At 43.0% G+C, this 27718-nt stretch overlaps 1 protein-coding gene across 2 annotated transcripts in view; it reads left to right on the top strand.

Moving 5' to 3' along the window:
- The window catches only part of myo10l1 (myosin X, like 1), a 45186-nt gene that overhangs the window by 12635 nt on the left and 4833 nt on the right, over positions 1 to 27718 (top strand). The window contains exons 2-37 of one of the 2 annotated variants that reach the window (XM_035169110.2): positions 2061 to 2159; positions 12229 to 12387; positions 13808 to 13995; positions 14885 to 15019; positions 15841 to 15965; positions 16100 to 16113; positions 16253 to 16337; positions 16534 to 16640; positions 16981 to 17110; positions 17201 to 17319; positions 17421 to 17567; positions 17673 to 17773; positions 17992 to 18058; positions 18201 to 18293; positions 18421 to 18489; positions 18572 to 18654; positions 18990 to 19092; positions 19188 to 19268; positions 19359 to 19483; positions 19613 to 19730; positions 19854 to 19960; positions 20051 to 20333; positions 20454 to 21323; positions 21572 to 21695; positions 21789 to 21927; positions 22678 to 22782; positions 22875 to 22970; positions 23123 to 23216; positions 23465 to 23520; positions 23997 to 24139; positions 24481 to 24675; positions 24888 to 25045; positions 25129 to 25249; positions 25399 to 25547; positions 26164 to 26312; positions 26390 to 26597. In XM_035169110.2, the coding sequence (XP_035025001.2) occupies positions 2061 to 2159; positions 12229 to 12387; positions 13808 to 13995; positions 14885 to 15019; positions 15841 to 15965; positions 16100 to 16113; positions 16253 to 16337; positions 16534 to 16640; positions 16981 to 17110; positions 17201 to 17319; positions 17421 to 17567; positions 17673 to 17773; positions 17992 to 18058; positions 18201 to 18293; positions 18421 to 18489; positions 18572 to 18654; positions 18990 to 19092; positions 19188 to 19268; positions 19359 to 19483; positions 19613 to 19730; positions 19854 to 19960; positions 20051 to 20333; positions 20454 to 21323; positions 21572 to 21695; positions 21789 to 21927; positions 22678 to 22782; positions 22875 to 22970; positions 23123 to 23216; positions 23465 to 23520; positions 23997 to 24139; positions 24481 to 24675; positions 24888 to 25045; positions 25129 to 25249; positions 25399 to 25547; positions 26164 to 26312; positions 26390 to 26597 (5145 nt within the window). Of the gene's footprint in view, positions 1 to 2060; positions 2160 to 12228; positions 12388 to 13807; positions 13996 to 14884; positions 15020 to 15840; positions 15966 to 16099; positions 16114 to 16252; positions 16338 to 16533; positions 16641 to 16980; positions 17111 to 17200; positions 17320 to 17420; positions 17568 to 17672; positions 17774 to 17991; positions 18059 to 18200; positions 18294 to 18420; positions 18490 to 18571; positions 18655 to 18989; positions 19093 to 19187; positions 19269 to 19358; positions 19484 to 19612; positions 19731 to 19853; positions 19961 to 20050; positions 20334 to 20453; positions 21324 to 21571; positions 21696 to 21788; positions 21931 to 22677; positions 22783 to 22874; positions 22971 to 23122; positions 23217 to 23464; positions 23521 to 23996; positions 24140 to 24480; positions 24676 to 24887; positions 25046 to 25128; positions 25250 to 25398; positions 25548 to 26163; positions 26313 to 26389; positions 26598 to 27718 lie in introns of both variants that reach the window. The other variant, XM_047341795.1, reaches the window with a different exon arrangement.

Below are 27718 nucleotides of genomic sequence, written 5' to 3'. Positions count from 1 at the left end.
TCCGGGGTGTGGGACCATCTGTTGCTACAACAATTCATTTCGGTCCGTCCCCTGCTACTCAGTTCATGCAGATGCTCACATCTGGTGTCTTTTCAGGACTCCAGCCTCTTCTCAGTCTTCACATTTAAGTAGGTATGACTGGAAACTTTGTCCTAACTAGAAGTCAGTCATTGTCAATACTTTTCCAATAAATGATCATCCAGATTAAAATCTAGACCTGAAGGAAGGTGAGATCAGCTGCACAAGACAGAGAATGTGAATGAAATGCTATTGGGGCTGCAATCATATTCTCGATTGTTTAATCAATCAAACATTTCATGACTTTTAAGTGTCAGAAAATGGTGAAAGATGCCCATCAAACTTTCCTAAAGTCCCAGCAAAGTATTTAATTTACAATGACACAGAGAAAAGTGACAAATCCTCACAATCTAGAAGCTGAAACCTGTAAATGTGATGATATTTTTACTATTAAAATAAATTACTACAACTATTAATCAGTTATGTTAAGCAATTTGAATAGTTGAGGATTTATGTTTTGTTAATTGACCAAACAAATCAATTCATTATGGGGACGGTTGTCACTCAGGATGTGGAGCGGGCCGTCCACAAACTAGAGGGTCAGTGGTTTGATCCCAGTCTTCCCAATTCTGCATGTCCTTGGGCAAGATACAGAATCCCAATTTGCCCCTGACGACATGTGTGAGTGATGTATGATGGAGAAAGTGCTCCACATGAATGCAGTGTATGAATGTGTGTCAATGGGTGACTAACAAACTTGTTGTAAAGTACTTTGAGTGGTGATCAAGACGAGAAAGAGGCTATATAAATGAAATATGGAGCATTATTGTTGTTGTTGACATCTGAGCTTGTGCTTTGGTAAATTCACAAATGATCCAGTGTCCAGTCTTGACATTATTCAGCAGATCTGTTGACTGCCTCTCATTCTTCCTCTCCTCTCGTTTCCTCCTCTCTTCTCTCCACTGTTACACTGTGCCCCTTTTAGGGCTTGGAGGTCAAAGGTCAGGGTCTGTGTGAAAGAGGGTTTTGTGTGTGTGAAAAGGTCCAGGAAGGGCACGCTTCCTCTGACCCCCAAACAGCCCCCCCCCAGCCCCATCCCACCCCACTCCCCAAACACATGTCTTCACCTCTTCACCTATGAATTTAATGATTTACATTATGGTGACTTGCTTTTTGTCCCCATAGGGAAGACAAGTCCCTGTTATGTGACTGAGTAAACAGATTTAGGTCCCCACAACATGAGTAATACACTCACACACACACACACACACGCACTCCGAGCAGTGTTGCTTCACCTTGATAGAAAGTCCAGATGTTAGTCTTTGACTCCCATTAAACACATCTGTCTGTGCAGCCATGCACACTCATCATACAGAAACACACTGGAGGAACTGTACAGTACTTGACTGTGTTACATTAACAGATGAAACTACCTGTCAGTGTCACTATTTACACAAAGTAGAATCAGTGCAATAAAAGAATTCACTCTGCGAAGGAAACCACTAGGGGCTGCAGCTACAAATCATATTTTACTGTTGATTAATCTGCGAATTAACTTCTCAATTACTGTCAAGAGGTGATTAAAAGATTATTGCCAATAAAATGTCTGATAATAGTAAAAATATTCTCTAGACTATTTCCCACAGTCTGAGTAGATCTATTTTACAAGCTAGTTTTTATTGCAGTACAATATCCATAGAAGTTCAGTTTACTTTCATATATGATGAAATGAAAATATTTAAATCCTGACGTAATGAGAAGCTGGAAAATGCAAATGTTGTGTATTTTTACTTCAATATAAATAAAATGATTAGTTGATTGTCCATAGTGTTGCAGCTTCATTTTTGTAGACCACAAGGGGATTGTCATGTATTTCAAACTCTTCTGAGAAGTTATTTTTGCTTGGGTGATACTGTTGGATAAGAGCTGATAACCTCCTCTATGTTCACCATAGGGTTCGTGATTTTATCGTAACTAAATATTCCTTTATCTGTTCACTTTTCACAGCTTAACTTCAATCTTTGTATGTCTGTATTTCACAGGGAGCCCGTGTTTGGGTCCGGGAGAAGGAGCAGCTCGTTCCCGCCACTGTAAACTCCTGTGGAGATGGAACCCTTGTGGTCACAACTGACTATGGCGAGGTAAGAACACACTCACACGGCTGGTGTATGTCTTTGAGATCATGCTTGAATGTAGCACCAAGGCCAAGTAATCATTCTGCAAACTGACTAGATTGTGTTAAGACCTGGAAAATCTGAGAGGACGTATGCTTGTAAATGGACCCTGACAATTTATTTACTATAATGCAGCACGTCTCCTTGTAAATATGAAAATTTTACAGCAGAATACTTGTCCTAATGGTAATGTGTGCTCTGAGGGAAACAGGCAAACCTGGTTCTGTTTTGGTTGCATTTTATAACTTTATTACTGAGTCGGCAGTAGAGGGATGGCAGGAAATACGGAAAGGGAGAAATGGAAAATGTTTTTTTTGATCAGCACCGTAAACCTCAAGACTATCAGGTTGTTTTATCTAAAAACTGATTAAAACTGTCGAATAAAAATGACATAACATACTTTGTAAATGGATCAGAAAATTGCTTATATTCTTCCATCTGAAAACACACTTCATTAGCTTGAACTGAACAGGAGAAGTAAACAGTGTCAGTGTGAGATTTCTGCTGAGCTAAAGCTGCAGTCGCTGCTTGGAATAGTTCACCTGCTGTGTGTTCACGTAAAAGGTCAGAGTGAAGGAGAGGCAGCTGTGCAGGTTCATCTGCTCCACATGTGGATCGATAGAAGCTCATGATGCTCCACTTTCCTGTCCCCAGCTCCTTCCTCCTCCTCCTCCTCTTCCTCCTCCTCATTCATATGCAAAATTCATCTCTGACACACATTCAGCCTCCAGAGGAGAGCCCTGATAGATGTAGAGCAATATGAACGCTCAACATGCCTGTTCCGGTATTGTCAGATGTTAGAGTGTCGCCATGATGCTGCCCCCCCCCACACCAAAATAATGGAATTGAATGTTTAAATCTCATTATGGGTTTGTGCGCGCGTGCATGTGCTCATCTAATCTGTATCAGAGCAAGGACATGCACACATTGCTCTTTGGATTAAATTTTTTGGGGGATTGCTGATGTTTTTGACACACACACACACACACACACACACACACACACACACACACACACACACACACACACACACACACACACACACACACACACGCTCCAGTTGGCAGCATTTAGATGGAGCTAATAATAGACTTGGCTCTTCAGCCCGAATTCAAGAGTCTCAATACTCCATTTATTCTCCTAAAGAACATCCCCATCCATCCCCACAGTTGTACAATGAAGTCATGTTTCCTTTGGAAACATGCAAAGACCAGACGCTGCTGCTCTAAAAGCATCGTCTCATTATGTAGCTGTAGCTCGGAGTTCCTGTTCGGGGACACGGCAGGGGACAGACAGGCTTTTGGTTATGGGAGCGGGCGTCCTCTCCACTCAGGATTATGAATGTCCTTAACCTCCCCTGCCGCCATCCGGCTCTCCCTGCCTCCCTCTGCCCTCCCTCTCTGCGAGCCGGTGGTGTTTAAATGTTCGCTCTGCAGGAGCTGGTGAATATTTGATAGGGAATCAGCAGGGTGTGGGGGTCTGACCCATGCATTAGGAGCCCCATCTCTCCCTGTGGCTCTGCCCTTTGACCCCCCTGATCTTAGTCAGAAATACCTTTTTGACTTCAGTGAATCCCAGAAGCATTTTGAGTAAAACCTCAAAAACTTGCATGTCGATCAGAAAGTAAAAATTGCAAAAATGTAAATGTTGCAGTTTTTCTTGCTCGTTTTATTTCCCCCTCACTCTTTTCCTCTTCTGTCGCTCTGGTGCTTTAATCTTACAGACTCTGACCCACTTCGCCACATCACAGATTCTGCGTTACAAATGCTGGGGCTGCAAAACTATCATGTTAAATCAGCACAACTCACTGCCGAGGGTGGATGCTGCACAGCCCGATCATTCATCCTCGATTTTGCGCTGCTTTCTCAGGATGGAGCTGTCATATATGAATATTGACAATATTGACAGTATTGCCAGTTCAGAAGGATTCATTCATGGAAAGTATAGTAGGCAGTGCAGGGATGATGGTGTGTGCTTTATTGTTACTTTTCTATTCACTCATGTAAATAATTTCTGACTTCATGCTGGCTGAACTTTTCATGGAGGGACTTTACAATTAGCTGTGTCCCAATTCAGGGGCTGCATTCTGCGGAGGACATGATTTATGAAGGCAGGGCTTTAGTAGACAGAGTCACTGGCACGCAATGAATCCTGGGATAGGTTGGCCAGGGAAGGATCTACCCACTGGATCCTTTGTTTCTTAGGAATGGCAGGACGTATTTGTCTGAACCTTTAAAATGAGACAGCCTAGTTGCGCCGCTGTGTAGCCATTTGTCCTTCGAAGGATGCGGCCCCCTGAATTGGGACACAGCTATGTTACCGTAGCTTGAAAATATGCGTAGTCTACAATCGAACAAAAACTAGGTACCAGGTCCCTGCAAACTTTTATGACCCCTCTGGTTCTGCGATCCATGCTGGTCTGGTTTGTGGTGACAGCAGGAAGCACAACAGGGGCCCAGTCTGTCTCAGTGACCCCAGAAATACTCTAATTATATAATTATATTTGCAGCATTATTCACTACCTGATATTTATGACCATCAATGGCGGCTGTAAGTTAAATTGCCCGATGAATCAAGAGCTAAACCAATCTCCTTGGATTGGTAAAATCCCAGATCATGCACAAATATCTCATCCATGATCTGAGGTTTTCCGTTTAAAGTCTCTATAACTTACTGTGTAGAAAATACGATTAGATTAGAATCAGATTAGATGAAATTTGAATGAATCTGTGAAACTAGGTCAGCAAAGAACTGGTTCTAGATATAGACAGAAGAAAAAGATTTTACTGAAGATAATACAGCGAATGAGCATAAATGAAAACAAGATGTACCCTTAATAAATCAGACCATCCGAACCAGGCCAGGTAAAGTGAGAGTGGCGCCCGACATTTTCTATATGCGCTGGAAGCAGTTGGCCAATCAAAACTGAGTGTGCTCGCTGACCAATCAGAGCAGACTGGGCTTCATGAGGAGGAGGGGCTTAAAGAGACGAGCTAAAACCAAGTGTTTCAGACAGAGGATGAAAAGACGAGCGTCAGCAATGGACAGTCTGCATTTTCTGAACATCAGACCATGTAAAGCCTTTCAGGTAATAGCCCAAATTAAAATGATGAGCCTGAATTTTCACCCTGTATGAAAATTAAAATTAAAATTCTTGTATTTATAATCGGGCATGTTCAGGCACTTCAGAGATATTCCTCGTCTTGTTGCCATGGATACAGTCACAGTGTCAGACTCCTTTCATATACTGTAGTTTTACCCTGATGTCCTAATGTATACCTGCATTGGACACGTACATCCCCACAGGATTGTACTTTACATGGGAACAGTGTGTAGACGAAGAGAAAACTCCACTCTTACACAGTGTATGCACACACACACACACACACACACACACACACACACACACACACATGCACAAGCTTGGACGTACACACTCTGAGGTGACGTTTGCGATGAGTTATGGACAATGTGTGTTACGTGACCTGGATTTCAGTAGCTAGCGTGAAAGCTGCAGTGAGAGCTCACGCGAGCACAGAACATGCTGCGGGGATGCCTCTGCTCCCTCTGCGTACACAACATAACTACGTTCTTGGACACACACACACACACACACACACACACACACACACAGACACACACGGGAAAAAGTGACACACACTCTGTTGAATGCGCCTAATGAAAAGCGCAGAAATGACTTGTTTCGTCTGATCCGGCTCAGAAACAAGCTTATGCTGCGGTGTGATCTCCTGACCCACATTCCCCCTTCACAGTTTCAGATTTCTAACCCTCCGAGGACCTCATAGTTACTCATCTCATTTAGCATCATATAATGAGATTAACTCAACTCTGTCAAACTGGCACACAAAACCACAGACACACAAACACACACCAACTGTAACGACGGTCACACACACACTGTCTCTTGCTCTCTGTCCGGCTCTCACCTTCAGGGAACAAGGCCGTGATCCCTCTCGGGGAGGGATAAGTATGGTTTGCAGAATCCTACAGAGTGATGGCTTATGAAATGTGTTATTCCCTCCAGTGCTGTGGGGCAGAGGAGGAATAAACGTAGTTAAATCTCGTAGTTGACCTCTTTTTCTCAAACCAGCTCTGTGGGAAAAGAAACAGCAGAGCACAGTTTTTCAGGTTTTGAGTTTTTAGCCATGCTAGTGATATGTTTCTATTGATATTGGTTTCCTGGTAAACGTGACAGAGTGAACAAAACTTTATATGAGCGTTCATGTTCCCCAGATGATGAATCTTAGTTTTAAGGTAGCGCCATCATCAGGCTGAAAATGTTACTTTTCCAAATACCTGCAAACTCAGCCTCAGCTACACCGTGAATAGTTAGCACGGTTATTATAGTTTTTATTACGCTATAGCATTATAATAATGAGCATTCACTAAGTACAGCCTCTCATTTGCTCGTTTAATGGCAGTAAAAAAGGTCTCTGCACCAGACGCATCGTTCAAAAGGATTTTACTCAGTCTCTTAATTAATCATGGGTGTGTTTTAGTGCCATCTCCAGTTCCCTTTAAAAGCCTGATGCACTTGCACCTTGGTGGATTGCTGTTATTTGCCCGGTAGTAAAAATAATAACTGTCTCCTCAGAGGAAATGGATCTGTTCGTGTACAAAGTGAAAGTGCGAGAGCAGACAATGTGGTTGTAACAGGCAGAGTGTAGGTGCATTTCTAACCACTTATGTAGGGTCATATTGGTATCTTGATAATATGCCCATAAAATAACATCGTTGACAGATCTAATGTGTTGGCCAGTTGATAGTAATGTCCCAACAACGCACCTCAATGCACCTCATTTGGAGACTAACATGCTACTGGTCGCTGTGAGCGCTGGACGGAAACTGTGTCGGTCTGAAATGAGTTAAGACACTTATTGTGCCAGTTTGTGCAGGATGTATGATACGGCTCTGCAAGTCATTTTTAACTGAGCATATATAAAATGAATAGGGTGAATGATAATTTTCACCACTCTCTCCTTTTTACCTTGTTCTTTTCAATGTCTCCTCAAAGCTCCTTAACGGACACAAACAAGGTTAAATCTTAGTTTATAACAAGCAAATTCATTTTTGGGATTATTTGAAACAATTTAGAAAAGATTCAGGTGTCTTTGTCAGATTGCCCAAAGCCCATGCATTAAATAATATTGAATTTGGCACAATGGATACTCAAGACTAGATTAAATATATAGATTTGAAGTTGTCACATTTGTTTTTGAGTTACCTCAGCTCCCTGTAGATGCTTGCACATAAGCAAATCAATAACTTGGCCCATTCTCCCTGCATACATAAGAGCACTGCTGGCCGCAGCTTCTCCTTTTGCTTTTAATATATTCGGATCTGAAGAGACCCATTATAAAAAAACCATGGAGGTCTGCAGGATCTGATCCCAGGTCAGTGAGGAGAGCTGCAGGTGTGTAAAGTGCTGTGCGATAATGTATCTTGAACCAGTGAATATAGGGCTGCAGAATATATAGGTCACTGTGCCCACAGCTCTCTGTCTTCATCTCTCTCGCCTGCTCTCCACTCTCTGCAGCTAATCTGTGAAGTCAGATGAAGAGGCTTTAGAGGGAGACCATTGCATCCACTTTGTGTGTGTGTGTGTGTGTGTGTGTGTGTGTGTGTGTGTGCCTGTGTGCCTGTGTTGAAATGAACAAAGCAGGTTAAGAATGGTGTAATTGTGCTGCATGGCGGAGAGAAGCAGCAAAGACGATGATGAAACAGGAGAAGAAGTGTAGTGTGTGTCTGAGCGAGTGTTTATTGTCAACAAATCCCATTAAAAGACCAAATCCTACAAACAAGTGTTGCAATAGATCGTATTCAATACGGAACAATAGCTGTGGTGGATGCTCAGTGAGATGCAGGGACACCAGTTCACAGAGATAAATGCTAAGGATGTCAGGGTGCTCACATGCTCAAATTGATACTGCTACCATGGGGATATTAGGTCTAATGTATCCCATAGTCTGTAAAGGAAGATGGACGACTAGCATTGCACAAAAATGAAGCTCAAACATCCTGGATATGGGCGCAGACATCTTGAGCTTGTGACGTTATATAGAGTCTGCACATTACGGATCGTGAAGTGGAGCCGTATCGATACGCGCTCTCGACATCTCGATTAACTTATTGGTTGAGTGCGTATTTTGGGTGGGACCTCGTAACCGGGGCTCCACCCCCGATCGCTATGGGGCAGACTCCAAATGAGCAAGATGGCATCGTTCGTATTTGGGATTTTTTCACTTCATTTCTAGATAGTTGGAGGAAGTGGGGGGACGCGTCGTGAAAATCTTTACATGTTTAAAACTTTATTTCTGAGCCACTTTTAAATATTGATGTAGCCTCGCACCCGTCATCTCCTGAAGAGAGATACTGCTGAAGACAAATCACAGTTGGTTAAACGTGCTCTACTTTTACTTTGACATTATCTCATCCTCTCTCTCTGTCAGTCCAATGCATGTCAGTCTCTCTCACCCTCTCTCTCTCTCTCTCTCTCTCTCTCTCTCTCTCTCTCTCTCTCTCTCTCTCTCTCTCTCTCTCTCTCTCTCTCTCTCTCTCTCTCTCTCTCTCTGTTCTCTCTCTAACGCTGTCGTCCTCGCTCCAAATAATGAATTATTAAAAATGAAGAAACCCATTTCAAACTGTCTTCACGGTCAAACTTATTACGAGTGCATCTGCTTCACATACAGTACATTATGCTCATGTGTGTGTTGCACTTGTGTTAATGTGCACTAAGGAGCCGCGTACAAAACGTGTGTTAAAACTCACCGGATTGATCTGGAAGGATTTTATTTCAGTCACTGACATACTTTCTCTCCTTTCAGCATCTTCTCCTCTGAATTATTCGTTGATGGGTTTTCCTGGTTTTCTCTGAATGTCTTTGCTTTAGCTGCTGTTTAAAGGTTTTATATTTGAAAGCAGCTTTGGCATTGGAGGCTATTTTAATACCCAGACGGTAGCTCACGCACTGTTTGTTTTAATGTTACAGTGAAAATATTCCTGTCTTTTTTAGAGAACATCTGGATAGATAATAATGATAGAATTATTATCTAGATCAGGGAGGCACAAAGGGGCACTCCACAACTTTTACACATAGAAATCAGATTATTTGTCATTATTTTTCATGAATTTTTCAACCTTTCGAAAATGTTGTATCATACCAAATATAATATCTATACATATACACATAAACATGCATGTGTTTTGCATTAGTTTTTTTTTTACCTCTTAAGAACCATTTCCTCACAGGGACCAAAGTCCTGACCCAGTTATTTCTTAGGTCCTGGTAAAGATCAGGGGTAAAATGTGAATTGTGGTTAGGTTAAGGTTAGGATTAGGCATGAATGTGTTAATGTTAGGGAGATAGCTGTGTGTGTGTGTGTGTGTGTGTGTGTGTGTGTGTGTGTGTGTGTGTGTGTGTGTGTGTGTGTGTGTGTGTGTGTGTGTGTGTGTGTGTGTGTGTGTGTGTGTGAAGCCTTATTTTTTGCTCCACTATAATTTACTCTGGATTTCAAAAGCATGCTTGACTTTCAGATTGAAATTGTTCTCAGTAAACCTCCAATTACAGACCGGGGTCTCAGATTGAACAATTTACACATTAAGTGAATCTGTATGAGTGAGCAGGGTCCATGCATGTTAGATAGTTAGATCAGGAAAAACATGAATAAAACAGGCAGAGGGGATACATCAGAAATATAATATGGAGGTTACAGGAGGGCGTTTGAAATGTGGGAAAATGCAGCGCGGGGAAGGCAGAAGAGAGGAGAGTAAATTAATGAAGAGTGGGATGGGAGAGATCGAGAGAACAGAGAGAAAAGAGAAGCAAATGAGGGGGAAGGGATGAAGGCGACGGGCGTCGGGAGAGATGAGAGAGAGAAGTGATGTTTGAGACATGAAGTAAAGCAGAACTCAAAAAGATTCAAAAAGAATATTAAGACAAAGAGTGAGAGAGGGATTTAATAGGGCGAGTGAGTAAGCTACAGGGTGAGAGAATCTGATGGATAATTTGAGAGGCTTTCCGTCGTCTTTCTCCCGCACAGATGCAGGAATTCACCCAACGTATAGACTCTGTGTTGTGGAAATTAAAGAAAGAACTATAGGAAAGGGACCTTAACTCAAATATAGGACAGGACATGGAAAAACATGGTGGCTAATGACAGTTGAGGATGCAGTTGCAACACCTACATAAACATGATATTGTCAAATACCAGTTAAATGGGTCTCATTATTAAATTATATTGATATTATTTGAAGAGTGAAAATGAAGAAGCTATTTTGCTTCATTCAGTGCTTGATTGTTTGTTTCTTCTTCTCGGTAATGAGTCTCTCTGTCAATGTTAAATCTCTAATTGCAAAGGCTAATGCTTATCAAGGGACAGACCCGGAGATTTGGTCTTTTTAATTTTAATTTTTTTTAATTTGTTTTTTTGTTACATATTTGTCCTGTTTTGTCCACATTTGTTCTGCTACATGTTTTTCATTGGGTTGTTGTAATATTTGGACATTTGTTGCATTATGTTCTGTATGTATGGGAAAAGTAAAAAACAGGAACAACTAGAAAGGCACTCAGACTCAGAGATTTATCTTAATTAGTGGTGGAGATGTAAAGAAAGAGATGAATTCCTGGGTCTGCCCCTTTGTCCACATCTGTGCAAAAATTCACTGGGTTCTGTTTTGGCCCAAGTCCCATCGTTCCACCGAGTTTCATGGAAATCTGTTGAGTTGTTTTTGTGTAATCCTGCTGTAAAAACAAACAAATAAATAAACGGATCGGAGTGAAAACATAACCTCCTTGGCAGAAGTAAATACAGCGGTATATTGGCATATATAGCACACATGCTTCCATCTGGACTCAACAAACAAACATTTTATTAACAGACAGTTGGTGCTCATGGAAACGATATAATAGCTCTGTACGTTATTTGGCCCTGAGAGCTTTGACTGCAGCTCTGAGCCGGGGGGAGGACAGTGTTAGGGTTTCACTGGAGTGAAATGGATTTATTTAAAAACGTGACGTCTGAGCGCCTACAGCGTGGCCCTGTGCCACTCTCAACAGACTTCCAACACATCTGTTACAGCCTCACACACACGCACACACACAGACACACACACTAACAGCTCAGTACTATAAAGGACGTGTTTCTATTATTGGAGAAGTAGATTTCACTGGAATGAATAAATGACCTTGATGCTGAAATACAATCACTATTATGTCCAGTACTAGTGTGTGTGTGTGTGTGTGTGTGTGTGTGTGTGTGTGTGTGTGTGTGTGTGTGTGTGTGTGTGTGTGTGTGTGTGTGTGTGTGTGTGTGTGTGTGTGTGTGTGTGGACTATATACATGAAAGAAAGATGGGGATCGTCGTGTGTGTGTCTCTGACCTGAATACACACACCGAGCTGCTTTCACACTGCCACATCATCTCTGTTACACATCTTCTCTCCTTCTGTCCTCACTTTTTTCTCCTCCTCCTTCTTTTTCTTCTTCTTCTACTTTGCCTCCTTCCCCTCACACGGTCAGGTTCTCTTGTCCCAGACTGCTCTCTCGTTGCCATGGTGACAGATGACATCGATGAAACGGGGGAGCTCTGTGTTCTCATCATGTGGATTTTCGTCCTGTTGCAACAAGCTGTCGTCCTTCTTTACTTTAATCTCAAGATATTACCTTTATCATTCAGTAGGCAGCATCACACGCTTTACAGCTGGACATCAAAGAATCCTATTTACCTCAGAATGAAGAGGTTTGAAAAACATGTTTTCCTTTTTTCAGTTTGCGCTCTTGTGCCAAGTAAACAAGCGTAATAGACGATGCAATGCAGTCCGTCTTTATGCAACACAACAAAAAAAACATAAATATTTGTTAGTGCTAAGCTAAGCTAACTGCTTAGAAAGCTGCAGCCGCAAATATCACTTTATAAATATACATAAACTAAAGTTGATCAATATAACTCTGTAATATATTATTCACATGTATATGAAGTGTTGATAAGTGACAGTATGTTTGTCTTGTTGTGCCCCAGGTGTTGTACCTGCAGCAGGCCGAGGTCACCAGGGAGCGGGTGTACGCCATGCACCAGTCCAGCATCGACGGGGTGGAGGACATGTCAGCGCTGGCCGAGCTGCACGAGGCCGCCATCATGCACAACCTGTACCGGCGCTACCAGAAGGATAACATCTATGTAAGTGAACTGAATGTGTGTGTGATGTTGTCACAATTACCAATTACACCACAATCCAGTGAATTACCAGCACCAGGACCTTTGACCTTCTAAATCTAATCACTTTATTAACTTTTGTACCAAATTTGAAGAAATTGCCTCAGGGCGATTTTGAGATATCGTGTTCACAAGAATGGGATGAATGAACGAAAATATTGCCTCTGGCCACTTTCTGCTGCCTGCGCTGTGGCATTAAAATAGACAATCAGCACACTTATAAATTATTGGCTTCATGAGGTTATAGTTCCCTTTTAAAAAACTGTTTTGTCCACTAATTTGATGATAAACACATTCACAGTATTAATTTTAGCAGTGTACGTGAACACACTGCAAACAGGAACAACCCATGCATGATCCATGTGTAATTACAAGGGTACACACAGTATAAATCGGATATCTTATAGCATCAAAATCATAGTGACTAGAGAAATGCTCTGGCAGTTTGTTCATGTGTATCTGTAATGAATGGATGCATTAGCTGATATAACGTCCTCACTCATGACCACGGAGGACTTGAAAAGACAACTACCTCTGTATAATCAATATTGTGAACAAACATGTATAAAAGGTGTGGATTGTAGATCAGGGTTATGATATGTTGAAAGTTACACGTTTGGGAACCTGAGGATTACCATGACGACAGAACGTGAGTGTGACCTGATCTAGATGATGAAAAATTGTCCATAGACGGATTTCCCATAAGCTGATCAGCTGAATTTCATCTTTCTGTGTCACAGTGTGTTCACGTGTTCACTCTGTATGGTGTCCCACAGTTTTATGTGTGGTGCACAGTCAGGGTAATATGACACGATGGGGGCGATGCTGACCTCAAGCTTTTTCCCCTCGTTTCTCGTTCGAAGACAAGGTGACTGTTTCAGCACGGATAGCTCAAAATGGAAATCTGTCCTCCGTCATCTTATTCATTCGACCTCAACTTTCTAATAAATATCCTGTTTTTTTCACTCCATTGTTCTCCCTTATCCTCCAATCTAGATTAATATCAGCATAAGACTGAATTTATATTTGACATATATGAACTGTATGTGTTTTTGTTGGCACGTGTGTCTGTAATTGGGAACACGTTTGTCTGTTTATTTAAAACAGAGAGAAATGGAAAAAACTTACAGCAAAAGAAAAAAGCAAATCCAAACAACCCAGAAACGACTCCACTTCCGCCCACTATCCAGAAACGAAGCCAAAATATCCCACATACAACCTGTGCTGTTCAAACCAACCAGTCGTGACGTTTCCCTCTGTTTATTATAGCATCAAAGAAAACCAAAACGTACCAAAAAAGATTTTATATATACAGTATATATACAGCCCATGAAACAGCATGATACGGAGATAGAAATGGCTGAACTGTCGTGTGTGTTTTCAGACGAACATCGGCAGCATCCTGGCGGCCGTCAACCCCTACAAGCAGGTCCCTGCTATGTACGACCCAGAGCGGGTGGACCTTTACTCCAAGCACCACCTGGGGGAGCTGCCGCCGCACATCTTTGCCGTGGCCAACGAATGCTACCGCTGCATCTGGAAACGCCAAGACAGCCAGTGCATCCTCATCAGGTGAGTTCACACGTACACTGTCGCTGTAATTCCTGCCTCACGGCCTCATGTCTGTCCATTGCTGTTCCATCCATCTTGTTTCTGTACAGTGTGTGCTTGTACTGTTTAGGCTCTCAGGGGATTGCAGCCTATCCCAGCATGCACTGGACGACAGGGTGGTTCCATTTTTCTTACTGCCCTACTTACCTGGACTTGTACTTATATTTATTATACTTTATCATGAGGTCGTAGCCAACACGCTGAAAATGGTGCTGAAAATTCATATTCTTTCAGGTTATTTTCTTTGTTGGGAATTTGTCGCCCAAAACGATTAAAGAAATACTAACAATGCAGATTTTTCTCCCTGAGAAACTTGAATATTTAAAATATAGAAGCAGCTAATTCAACTATAATGTTACAGTTACCTTGAAATGTATTTAAGTGTTTAACTTAATTTATTGTGTCCATTACATCACGAAAATATGAAACTTCCAGAAAATGGTGAAGAAACACATAATAACAGCTATGAACTATTACAGTTGTTGTGACATTACTGACGTATTCAGACGACTGAGTAAAGATCAAGCACAGAGAGTAAATATAGAAATTTGAATTTTGTTCAACATGACCTGCTCCTCAGTGAAGCTGGTCGATTTAACCGCTCCTGGTCTGGTTCTCTGACTGACTCACTGTACTTGTGGGGTCAGACATGTCCTCGTGCTTTCAATAATGCTCAGCCTTCAACTCACTTGGTCGTGATTTAGATGGACTGGGAGCTAATGAGCGTATCAAACCTCAGCATCAATTACACAAGTTAGGACGAGGATGTGGGAATGTCAGAGAAGGTCACAGTGCATTTAATTGAATGGCGTTGTGTGTGTGTGTGTGTGTGTGTGCGTGTGTGCTCCAGTGGTGAATCGGGCGCAGGGAAGACGGAGAGCACTAAACTGTTGCTGCAGTTCCTGTCGGTGATGAGCCAGAAATCAGGAGGAACTCCTGCTTCAGAGAAAACCACACGTGTGGAGCAGGCCATCGTCCAGAGCAGGTAAACACGGAAGAAGTGATGAAGACAGTTTCTTTCCTCTGACATAAGAATGTTTACCATAACGTTTACTATATTAAGCCTCAAGTCTTTAAGGACAAGTCCAAGTAGAGTGACTTTTAAACAAATATATTTTTTATTATCAATTTATCTGGTTATTCTTCAAGTAATTGATTTATAATTCTTTCAACAAAATAGTGCAACAAATGCTTATTACATTCCTACCAAAGTCTGAGGAAGAGATTTCATCTATGTTTAGTTTAAAGTAACATTAAAAAAGAAAACTGCATCAGAACGCCACATTTGAGAGGTTGGAAGGTTCGGATTTTGTTGCAGCTCTGAGGCTGACCAGTAGAGATACATGGATACGCACAGAATTATGAAAATTATGATTCAATTCTGTTTGCATGGAATTTAGATTTGTTTTTATATCCATTAAATGAGTGGGTGTAGTTATTAAAAATTCAATTGTGTGTAACCCTGCACATTATTCTATTGTTCCAAATTGTAGTAGTTCAAAGAGAAAAGATAAAGTCTTTTGGGAATCAAAGCAGACTTGAGGCCCCAAGTCTCAAAGCTGCCCCTGAGCAAGACCACATCCTGTGAGAGTAAGCATCGTTTGAGTTGGGCATTTAGTGATGTGTGTAATCGGGCTAATATGAAGCATGAAAAAGAAACAGCACGCTTCATGAGTCCTTCTAGATAAGTAAAGGTCAGTCACAATATTGCTTTAGGAGAAATGCAGTCGTTGGTGGACTATATTCTAAATATCACCCACAGCAGACGACACTGACCTCAGGTTTTCTTTTACATGTTCCCTGCAGTCCCATCATGGAAGCGTTCGGAAACGCAAAGACCGTTTACAACAACAACTCCAGTCGCTTCGGGAAGTTCATCCAGCTTCACTTCTCTGAGTGCGGCAACATCCAGGGAGGCTGCGTCATCGACTGTATCCTCATTCATACTCCAAATAAGATTATATTTATCAGATGTATTTTTTATATGTGGACTTAAAGGATCATACAAAGCAATGACAAGGCAGCTCAGGATTGATTGTTGTTTCCTTGACTCTCCACCCTCCAGATTTACTGGAAAAGGTAACTCTGTCTGGGAATATGTCCGAGGCTGTGGCCTGCACATGTCATGTTTAAACTTATTACCACCGACCTGTCTGTGTTACATAGTGAATCACAATGAAATGGTAATGGAGGCTTTGCTGCATTGTTTTTGCTGTAGAACCGTGTGGTGCGACAGAACCCTGGAGAGAGAAACTACCACATTTTCTACGCTCTGTTGGCGGGAGCTACCAAAGAGCATAAAAGTAAGTAAAGCTTATATCAGCGAATCAACAATGGCTTTAAAAACTAAATTAGTTTCTGCTAAAACATTTCTTATCTCTAAGAAATGCACTTGAGATAACAATCTAACGGAAGTGTGCGTATAATCGCACCATAACTAGATATAAAATCTTGCATCTCTCCCACTGTCACGCTGACGTTATAAATTTCCTCCGTCAGGCCTCTACTTCCTGGAAGACCCTGCGGAATCTTTCCACTACCTCAGCCAATCAGGATGTATGAAGGACAAGAGCCTGAATGACAAAGAACTGTTTAACAGCGTCATGGTCAGTTTGTCTTCATTACCGACTGTGACTGTTTCCTGTCGTTGTGAATGCATCCGACCAGCACCATCTCCTGCAGCATTCCCAATTCTTTGGACATTGTCTGGAGTTCATGTCTTAAAACAGGCTTAGTTAAGTAGTTTGCTGCTTTGTATTTTTTGGGGCCTCTGTCTGGGAGGTTGTTTTTACTTTTGTTCATCGGTTTTCGGCAGATTATCTTAGATATACACAAACAATAAAAGTTGTGGGTAATAACCATCGCAGTTTCACGTTTACAGTTAGTTATGACATGTTTTTAAAGCTGGCAGCTCCTGATCTCCTCTCGTGTGCGTTTCTTGTGCAGGAGGCGCTGAAGGTGTTGGAGTTCACAGAGGAGGAGATCAGAGACATGTTCAAGCTGCTGTCAGGAGTCTTGCAGCTGGGAAACATCGAGTTCATGACTGCAGGAGGAGCCCAGATCACCACCAAGCAAGGTCAGTGAATGCCTCGTGTGAAGAGTATAAAAATAAAAACTGAGATGGATAATTTAAACATGTATAACACATCTTCGTCTGTGTTTCCAGTGGCCACCAATGCCAGTGAGCTGCTGGGCCTGGACACCTTCCAGCTGTCCGAAGTCCTGACTCAGAGATCCATAATCCTCAGAGGAGAGGAAATCTGCTCCCCTCTCACTATAGAGCAGGTATGTACATGCACAAATGTTTATTCTCCCCCGGTATAGATGTCTCGCGGCCTCTTCCCGACATCCTAACAATCCCTCGGGTTTCCCTCTCACCGCTGCAGGCTGTAGATTCCCGGGACTCTGTTGCCATGGCGCTTTATTCCCAGTGTTTTTCCTGGATCATCCTCAAGATCAATCAGAAAATCAAAGGGAAGGAAAACTTCAAATCCATCGGCATCCTCGACATCTTCGGCTTCGAGAACTTTCAGGTCAGAACTCTCAGCTTGACTCGGATCTCCTGCATGTTTTACAGTGAGGACTTTAACTCATCAACATGTGGACAGGATGTTTATAAGAAGTGTTTCCTCTTCCAGGTGAATCGATTTGAGCAGTTTAACATCAACTACGCCAACGAGAAACTTCAGGAGTACTTTAACAAGCACATCTTCTCTCTGGAGCAGCTGGAGTACAACAGGTGCACTTCAACAGACATCTACAGCACATGTATTAATACTGATATGAACATTTCAAATTGTAGAAAACGAAAAAACATTAGCATATACCATTAATTTCTATGCATAAAAATACAAGTTTTTTAATGTGTTAAACAATTTTCGTTTTTCAGTGATATGAAGTTAAGAAATACTGTAAAACACTCGTTCATGCATGATTGTTTGGGTCTCCTCTCCGCAGGGAGGGGGTTCAGTGGGACGCCATCGACTGGATGGACAATGCAGAGTGTCTCGACCTCATAGAGAAAGTAAGAAATGGCTTTTACACATCTTAAAACTAAAACTAAACCCAGTAGGATCTAATAATGTTGGACTGATGTCTTTTCTGAAGTGGAGCTGATTTCATAAAGACGACACAATAACATGATGTTTTTTCCATCTCTCTCTTAGAAACTGGGTTTACTGGCTCTGGTGAATGAAGAGAGTCGATTCCCCAAAGGAACAGACTTCACTCTGCTGGAGAAGCTGCACAGCAGACACGCTGTACGTTATTTACACTTTTCTTCATGCACTTTATGTATTAGTCAGACAAATGTTGAGCTGCTTTGCTGCCGTTGAACATCACATTAAATATGAATGTATATGTTGATCTTGTTCTTGTTTGCTGCAGACAAACCCTTACTATGTGAAGCCCAGACTCGCTGATCATCAGTTTGGTATCAAACATTATGCGGGGGAGGTGAGTTATATAAAACGTAGCAAACACATGGTCCATTTTATTGTGCCCATCAGAAATGTTATGATGAACCTGTTTCCGTCAGGTCTTGTATGATGCCAAAGGAATCCTGGAGAAGAACAGAGACACCTTCAGAGACGACATCTTAAACATGCTGAAGGACAGCAGGTAGGACGCTCTGACACACTGTGAGTGAGTAGTAAATTCAGACTGTAATAGATTTTACTAAGTGATAGGTTCATTTAAGTCATTCGAAGGTTAAATGCTTGGAAATTTAAATACATCTAGAGTTTATCCAGCTTTATCTTGAATTTTTGATGCAAGTCATTCGACATATTACAACTAAGAGCGTTTAGGGGTGCATACCTCTGCAAAGGCTTATGCCACATCTCGCCATGTTAAAGAAAGGGAAACCCGCTCACCCAATCCAATTCATGTTGTCTCTCCTGACATATCCTATCAGCTGTAGACATGTAATCTGTTGTGTTTCTGTGGCTTCACAGACTGGACTTCATCTATGACTTGTTTGAGAAAGTTGGCAGCAGGAACAACGAGGAGAAGATGGGAACAGCCAGACGTAAACCTACAGTCAGCTCCCAGTTCAGGGTAGGTGATGAATGCAGTTAACGTACATGGAGAAGCATTTGTAAATACACACAGGAGAAAAACTCTAAGACTCCCTCTCTTCTCTGTCTCCTCAGGACTCCCTCCATGCTCTCATGGCCCTTCTGAGTGTGTCCAACCCTTTCTTCATCCGCTGCATTAAACCCAACATGGAGAAGGTCGTTCTGCTTCTGTCTCACACTCACATGAATACTCTCTCAAAGCACGATCGCATCTTAAATCCTTTTTTATTTAAATTTTATACGTAGAATCCAAATGTGTTCGACCCGGAGGTCGTCCTGAACCAGCTGAGGTATTCTGGGATGCTGGAGACTGTGAAGATCCGTCGTGCCGGGTTCCCCGTCCGCAGAACTTTCAAAGAATTTTTCTCTCGGTAAATATCCTAAAAATCTGAATTTACCTTCATCTTCTTTTGTTCTTTGTGTGTCTCCGCAAGAGTCTGTTTGCTTCTGAGGACTTGTCTAATCTCTTTCTTCTGCTTAATCTCTCTTGTCTCATCTAGGTATAAGATCATGCTGAAAGAAAAAGTAGCAACAGCTGGAGACGATAAAAAGAGGAGCACAGACATTCTCCTTAAATATGACAAGACCAAAAAAGAGTGGCAGTTAGGCAAGACCAAGGTAATGAGTAGGAGCTTTTGGCAACACCTCCAGACAGGGGTTAGGGTTAGATTAACATTTTCCACTGTAAAGGGGTTGTCTGTAAATGATCCTCCTGTTTACTCTTTAACTGCTACTCCACAGGTGTTTTTGAAAGAGTGTCTGGAGCAGCGTTTAGAGAAAGACAGGGATGAAGTCCGACGCCAAGCTGCTATGATAGTCCGAGCTCACCTTCTCACTTTCTCTGCCAAGTAAGACCCGTCTGATATGAAATAGTAGAAAAACAAAGTTCCCTCACTCTGTGACACTGTGTCCCATGTCGACGCCTGCTCTGTCCACAGGAAGCACTTCAAGCTTGTGCGTGCCGGCGTCCTCACCCTCCAGAAATACTTCAGAAAGCACATCCAGCGCAGGCGATACGTGAAGCAGCGCAAGGCGGCTCTGGTGCTGCAGAAACACAGGCGAGGTCAGGTGGCGCGCACCCGTGTTCGAAAACTCAAAGAGGAGAAGAGGAAGAGGGAGGAGGCGCTGAGGAAGAAGGAGGAGGGGGAGGAGGACAAGAAGTCAGTTGGTGAAGGGCAGCAAGAGGAAGAGAGTGAAGGAGCTGAGGACAAATCGACACAGGCAAGTGCTGAATCTTCATGGTCTCAGGGATAATGCAGCTCTTTGTGCTTCCTTTGATTTTCAGAATAAAGCAAATGTGGCTTGATATTTTTCCCTTTCTCCGTCTCTTCTCGTCTCCAGGAAGAGACCCGGCAGATGGAAGATATCCTGCAGCTTGAACGGGAGATCGAGCGCTTGCAGAAGAAGAGAGAGGACGAGGTGTCGCAGCTATGTGAGTCCTCCAAACAGGAGCTGCAGCTGCGCCGCGACGCTGAGATCAAACGGATGACGAAGGAGGCGTCTCGCAAGGCCACGGAGCTCATCGACCTCATGAACTTCGGAGGCGTGGATCCTTCGCTGGTAGGGGCCGGAGCGAAGCCTGCTGCCGAGGCCAAGTCTCCCAAAGGTGCAACTGCAGCTCGAGGTGCATCCAAAGAGGAGGAGGTAGACGAGGGCTTCCACGCCGAGGAGGAATGCATCCCTCTCCCTGACTTCCCTCCTCCTGCGGAGACAGATGCTCCCTTGGATCAGGACATATTTGCCCAACTCCCTCCTCCCCCACCTGCCTTCGCTGAGGGGACAGTTCCTCCTGCACCACCTTCTCCACCTCCCCTGACCACAGATGGTGTTCCTGCTGATGGAATTCCTCCCCCTCCGCCTCTCCCACCACCTGAAGATGACTCCACCGTCCCTCCAGCTTCACCACCACCACCACCAGGACACCGACCTCCCTCGGGAGAAGGGGAAAAGAAGGAGGCGGCCAAGGGGGAGTTGGAAAGGAAGGTCAGCATGGTGGAGAGCCTGGACGGCGAGGAGCCCATCTACAGCATGCCGGCCGACACAGAGTCAGATTATGACCAGGAGGAGGAGGAGGGGTCCGTCACGGCCGGTGACGACAGCTCCGTATCCGGGAGCAACAGAGGAAGCGCTGCCCCGGTGGACGAGGAGCACCCGAGGAAATCGACGTGCACCAACACCAGCGTCGAGTCCTACAGAGGCAGCTCCGACTCTGTGAGGACACACACTCACACGCATCCTCACACGCGTGCACGCAGACATGTATGAGTATCTCTGCAGTGAAAATTTTGCTTTTTTTATTTTAAATTCGACTCAGTATTGTGATAAACTGAAGAAATAAATCTTCTTCTTCTTCTTCTTCTTCTTCTTCTTCTTCTTCTTCTTCTTCTTCTTCTTCTTCTTCTTCTTCTTCTTCTTCTTCTGAGTTATTATTCTAACTGTTATTGATGTTATTGTTGCAGTACGCTGACAGTGATGATGAGCATGATGGGATGATGGACACTGATGAAGAAGTGACAAACGGCAGAGTGTTGTTGCTTAATGGAAACGGTCCTCCGTATTTCCACGGCTACCTCTACATGAAGGGTGAGAGCATATTATCTAATATTCAGTACTTAAAAAAAAAAGGTTTACAATTTAACCTCTTTTTTAAATTTTACTCTTAATTTCCTCCCTCAGCTGGCCTGATGATCCCATGGCGGAGGCGCTGGTGTGTGTTGAAGGACGAAACCTTCATGTGGTTCCGCTCCAAACAAGAGTCGCTGAAGTCCGGCTGGCTCTACAAGAAGGGAGGAGGCCTCTCCACTCTCTCACGGAGGTTGTTGTAGTTGTTACTGAGTGAAGCCTGCATGCTAACAGCATGAAACCACAACTCTGCAGGAAGTGTCCAGTAGAAGCTGATGCAAAAGTTTCAGTTAAATTATTATGTTGTCGTCTAACCTCTAGAAACGTCACCCTTTAATACTAAAATGTGTAAAAACTTCACCTAAGATCACTTATATTCTACTATAAAAGTGCATGATAGTGTTCATACTGCATGAATTCAACAGTTTAACTAGTAGTTGCATGTTCGTAAACAACCTTTTCAGTAGCTTTAATGACACAGGTTTGTTGTATATGAATCAGTTAATACAGTATTTGTTAATCCAGTGTTTGAGTCTCTAACTTGAAGCTTTAAACCCTCTGCAGTACTGGAAAACTACAATATCCCAATCAAACTGATGCACTTTGAATCATTTGAAATACATTTAGAGCAAAGGTCAGTGATTTGTTAATGTGAGGAACACTGTTGAAAGCAAAGGGAAAAATGGCAGGGATGGTTTTTAAAGGAAAAAGCAAATTACTATTATTCAATAAGGTGCATAAAAAACTTTTTATATTGCACTAATATAGATATTCAGAAGAGTTACCATCACCCTCAGATGCAGGTTAAAGGAATTCAAATAGAACTTGACCCTAATCTGTACACATTTCATTTAGAGTCAATGCAGATAAACCTGTCTGATGTGTGTAGTGTGTGTTTGTGTTATCTTGGACGTTAGTTTCATTGTGTCTGTTTTTACCACAGAAACTGGAAGATGCGCTGGTTTGTACTGAGGGACAGTAAACTGATGTACTACGAGAACGACAGCGAGGAGAAGCTGAAGGGAACCATCGACATCCGGGCTGCAAAGTAAGATTCAGGAAAAACATTGTCACTACGTCTTTGTTTTCTTGACAACAGCTCCAATGGTATCCTACTTGTGTGTGTGTGTGTGTGTGCAGGGAGATCATGGATAACCATGAAAAGGAGAACGCTCTGAACATCGTGACGGACGAGCGGACCTATCAGGTGTTTGCTGAGTCACCAGAGGATGCAAGGTGCCGTAGAGACTTATCTCACTGTGCAGAAAACAGCAACACATTATATCTGAGATTCATTTCTATAACCTGTGACACGTTTGTCTGTGTGTGTGTGTGTGTGTGTGTGTGTGTGTTTGTCTGTGTGTGTGTGTGTTTGTTTGTCTATGCAGTGGCTGGTTCAATGTCCTCAGTAAGGTGCGTGTGTGCACCCCCGAGCAGCTGCTGGAGATGTCCCATGAACAGGCCAACCCAAAGAACGCTGTGGTCAGTCTCCAAACATGTGACACCATACATTCCTTATGTGTTTTTACATTATTCTTCACTTCTCAGTTATTCCACGCTAAATGTCTTTAGAATATCCAATGAGGTGTGTAAGGGTTATTTATTTCATGACTTTTACTGTGCAGTGTACAGTAGTGTAGTATTGCAAAACACTGTGAATCACGTCAGTTTGTAATCACTGACCTAAAGTAATGATGCACGGTTTGAATAATTCTCCTCTCCATCCTCAGGGAACTCTTGACGTTGGGCTGATCGACTCAGTTTGTGCATCAGACAACCCTGATCGGTAAGATATCAAAGAATTATCAAACAGAAGGGAAATGCTGAGTAACAGGATCAGCAGGACTGTGACCATTTTGTTTTCGGCACAACTTTCTCAAAGTCGCTGAATTTGATCACGGAAGATTTTTAGTGGCAATGACAATCTCCACATACATGAAGTCACAAAAAGCGTTTTCTTTAAGTAAAAGTGAAAGGGCTTTTTTTAATAAATGGGCTGATATTTTGATGAACTATTGTAGAAAAGACAGTTTAGTCAGAGTAGACAATAATAGATACACAATACATCTTGTATTTCAAAATGTTTCAAAACATTTTTAACTCTGGATTAAATGTGAATCATTTGCTGATTGACATAAAACAGACCTTTTCCCTTTTAGTGTCTGATTACTGTAAAGTAAATGCCAATCGTTGTATCCAACTTATTTATACAACCCAGAAAATGTAAATGTATTCAAAAGTCTTTTCGCTCGTCCTTTGCAGGCCCAACTCTTTTGTCATCATCACTGCAAATCGTGTGATCCACTGCAACAGCGACACGCCAGAGGAGATGCATCACTGGATCAGTCTGCTGCAGAAACCAAAAGGAGACGCCAGGATCGACGGGCAGGAGTTCCTCGTCAGAGGTGGGAAAATAATTTTTTTTAGACATTTATAAGCTTTTAAATTCATTATTTATAGTGAGATTTCATTACTTGTCATAGGAAGAAGTAAGTATATTTAAATAAGCAACAGAACATGTCAATTACAGTGATAATCGGCATATAAAATGGTGTCACACCAAGTGGGTTACCAGAAAGACCTAGATAGTTGGTTTGACCGATTTATAAGAATTTGTTTCCTCCCTAATATAGGTATCAGTATTGGCTCCTTAAAATCCACATGGGTCAGACTGTACCTATTGCTTACTCCTGTTGTCACTGTTATCGTAATGTCTCTCTCCTCCTGTGCTCTCATCATCGCTCAGGTTGGCTGCAGAAGGAGATGAAGACGAACGCTAAGAGCACCTCCCTGAAGCTGAAGAAACGCTGGTTTGTTTTGACCCACAACTCGCTGGATTACTACAAGAGCTCAGAGCGAAACTCCTCCAAGATGGGAACTCTGGTCCTTAACTCCCTCTGCTCCATCATTCAGCCGGATGAGCGAGTGCACAGGGAGACAGGTGAGGATGAACAGAAAAGGAGGAGAGGGCAAGTTTAATCAGGGATTAGACCGAGGAGGTGAGGAGAGACATGTGCAGTTATGTCCATGAAACATGTACCAGGGACTGGATTTAAAACCACTAAATTACAGAGAAAATATATCTGAAAGAATCTCATCCCCTTAGTGTCAACATGCAATAAGTGTAGATGCTGATAGAGATGCTTTTTACAGGTTACTGGAACATCATAGTGTACGGGAGGAAACATTCTTACCGCCTCTACACCAAGATGCTGAATGAGGCCATGAGGTGGACGGCTGCTATACAGGGAGTCGTCGACACTAAGACGCCCATCGAGACTCCGACACTGCAGCTCATCAGAGACATCAAGGTAAAACACACAGCCACAGTAAGAGAGCGTGTAATAAGTCGTCAATAGACAAACTTGTATTTAACCTGCTTGTGTGTCCCCAGGAGAACAGTGTGAACCCAGACATCGTGGAGCAGATGTACAGGAGAAACCCCATCCTCAGATACACCCAGCATCCTCTGCACTCCCCTCTGCTGCCGCTGCCATATGGAGAGGTCACCAGCTGTAAGTGAAACTAACTTAAACTTTTTCTTACTCTTTCTCATCCTCTTCTTATATCACAAATTAGTTGTGTCTCGATTCAAAGGCTGTATACTCTGGAGTGGATGGTCTACGTGGTCTTTGTAGTACACTGTTTGTGTTTCTCTGTGCAGTACACAGGCAGCAGGGTTACGCCAGCCTGCAGGACGAGGCGGTGCGAGTGTTCAACTCGCTGCAGGAGATGGAGACTCTGGCAGACACGGTGCCCATCATCCAGGGCATCCTGCAGACCTGCCAGGACCTGCGGCCTCTCAGGGATGAGGTTGGTGACTTATATTTATAAAAATTACTTTTTTTTTAGGTTGTCTTGTCAGTACAGCACAAATTTCCAGAATGCCTGGAAGATATTCCTTTCGTACAAACCATGAACTGATTTTGGTGGTCCAGGGTCAAAGGTCAAGGTCACTCTAGTTCTTGTGAATGTGACTTTTGAGAAACACCTATGGGGAATTTCAATACAATTGGCAAAAACATTTCCTTGGACCCAAATAAGAACTGAGGTCAAAGGTCAAAGTTACAGGGACCTCACGAACCCCTCTTTTTAACTTTAAAAACTTTAAGAGCGTCTTGAGAGAGCTCTTTCAAATTTGGCTCAAATATTCACTCAGACTCGCGGATTAATGGATTAGATTTGGGTGTTTAAGGACAAATGTCAAGCCGGCTTCAGAAATCATGTTTTTGGCCTCTTGAACAAGATATCTCAATTTTGCCTTTAGGGAATTTCTTAACATTTTGACCAGTTGTCACTTGGACTCAAAGATGAACTGAATGGATTTCAGTGGTAAAAGGTCAAAGGTCACGGTGATGTTGTATGTGTCTGAAAACACCACAAATGTGTCTGTGGTGATTTGACACTTGAATCTCCTCCATGTTTTCAGGTATATTGTCAGGTGATCAAGCAGACCAATCACGTGTCTCAGCCTAACAGCCCAGCCAATCGAGCACACTGGCACCTGCTCACCTGCATGAGCTGCACCTTCCTGCCCAGTCGAACCATCCTCAGATACCTCCGGTTCCACCTAAAGAGGTACGTGTGTGTATTTCTTCTCTGATGTATCGCTCATGGAGTGAAAGTGTCATAAATGTGTGTGTGGTCTGATTCAGGATACGCGAGCGCTTTTCCGGCACAGAGATCGAGCGCTACGCCACTTTCATCGGGGAATCCTTAAAGAAGACCAAGACTCGTGAGTTTGTTCCCTCCCAGGAAGAGATCGCCGCCCTGCTGGTGAGACAGGAGATGAGCACCACTGTCTACTGCCACGGAGGAGGCTCCTGCAAGATCTCCATCAATTCACACACCACAGCTGGAGAGGTGCACAGCAAACAACAAACACATACATTCACATAACATCTTCTTTAATGTGTAGTGAGTAATATCCAATATCCACCTTAATCATCAATTATACATTTATTTATTCTGTAGGGCGCCACCATATCAAATAGTGTGTCTAACATTTGGTTTGTTTTTTTCCTTTTATCGTTACACATTATATAACAAGGACAGTGTTTTCAAGTTAATAAGGTCACTCTCCCTGCTCACATCCTACCTCAAAGACCCCACCTACCGGGTAACTTGGAGAGTATCTGTGTCAGAACCTTGTCAACTCAGTACTGGGGTCCCTCAAGGTTCCGTCCTAGGTCCCCTCCTCTTTTCTCGGTACACCTTTCCTACCTCAGCTACGCAGATGATACTCAATAAATTCTCTCTTTTCCCCAGTCTGAAACACAGGTAGCAGCACGAATCTCTGCTTGTCTGACTGACATCTCTCAGTGGATGTCCGCACACCACCTGAAAATCTATCTTGACAAGACCGAGCTACTTTTCCTTCCAGGGAAGGGCTCTCCCACCCATGACCTTATTATCACCATCGACAACTCTGTGGTAGCCCCCACCCAGACCGCAAAGAACCTGGGTGTGACACTCGACAGTCAACTCTCCCTTACCGCCATCATGACTGTAACAACCCGCTTGTGTAGATACATGCTACACAACATTAGGAGAATATGCCCCCTTCTCACTCAGAAGGCGGCGCAGGTTCTGGTCCAGGCTCTTGTCATTTCACGTGTAGACTACGTCTACTGCTACTCCCTCCTGGCTGGTCTGCCTGCTAGTGACATTTGACCTCTGCAGCTCATCCAGAATGCAGCAGCTCAACTGGTCTTAAAACCTACCTAAGTTCTCTCACACTGCACCGCTCCTCCGCTCCCTTCACTGGTTACCAGTGGCTGCCCGTATCCGGTTCAAGACACTAGTACTTGCGTACCGTGCTGCGAACGGATCGGGCCCCCCTTTATCCAAAACATGGTTAGACCTCGGCTCGTCCACTCCGCCCTGCATCTGCAAATCGGTTTGCTGCCCCCTCCCTGCATGGGACTCCTAGCCACTCAACAAACTCACGACTGTTAGCTGTCCTGGCTCCTAAATGTTGGAAA

This window comes from Hippoglossus stenolepis, chromosome 10 (assembly GCF_022539355.2).
Source record: "Hippoglossus stenolepis isolate QCI-W04-F060 chromosome 10, HSTE1.2, whole genome shotgun sequence".
Classification (NCBI taxonomy): Eukaryota; Metazoa; Chordata; class Actinopteri; order Pleuronectiformes; family Pleuronectidae; genus Hippoglossus; species Hippoglossus stenolepis.
This window is presented reverse-complemented; position numbering and strand designations above follow the sequence as displayed.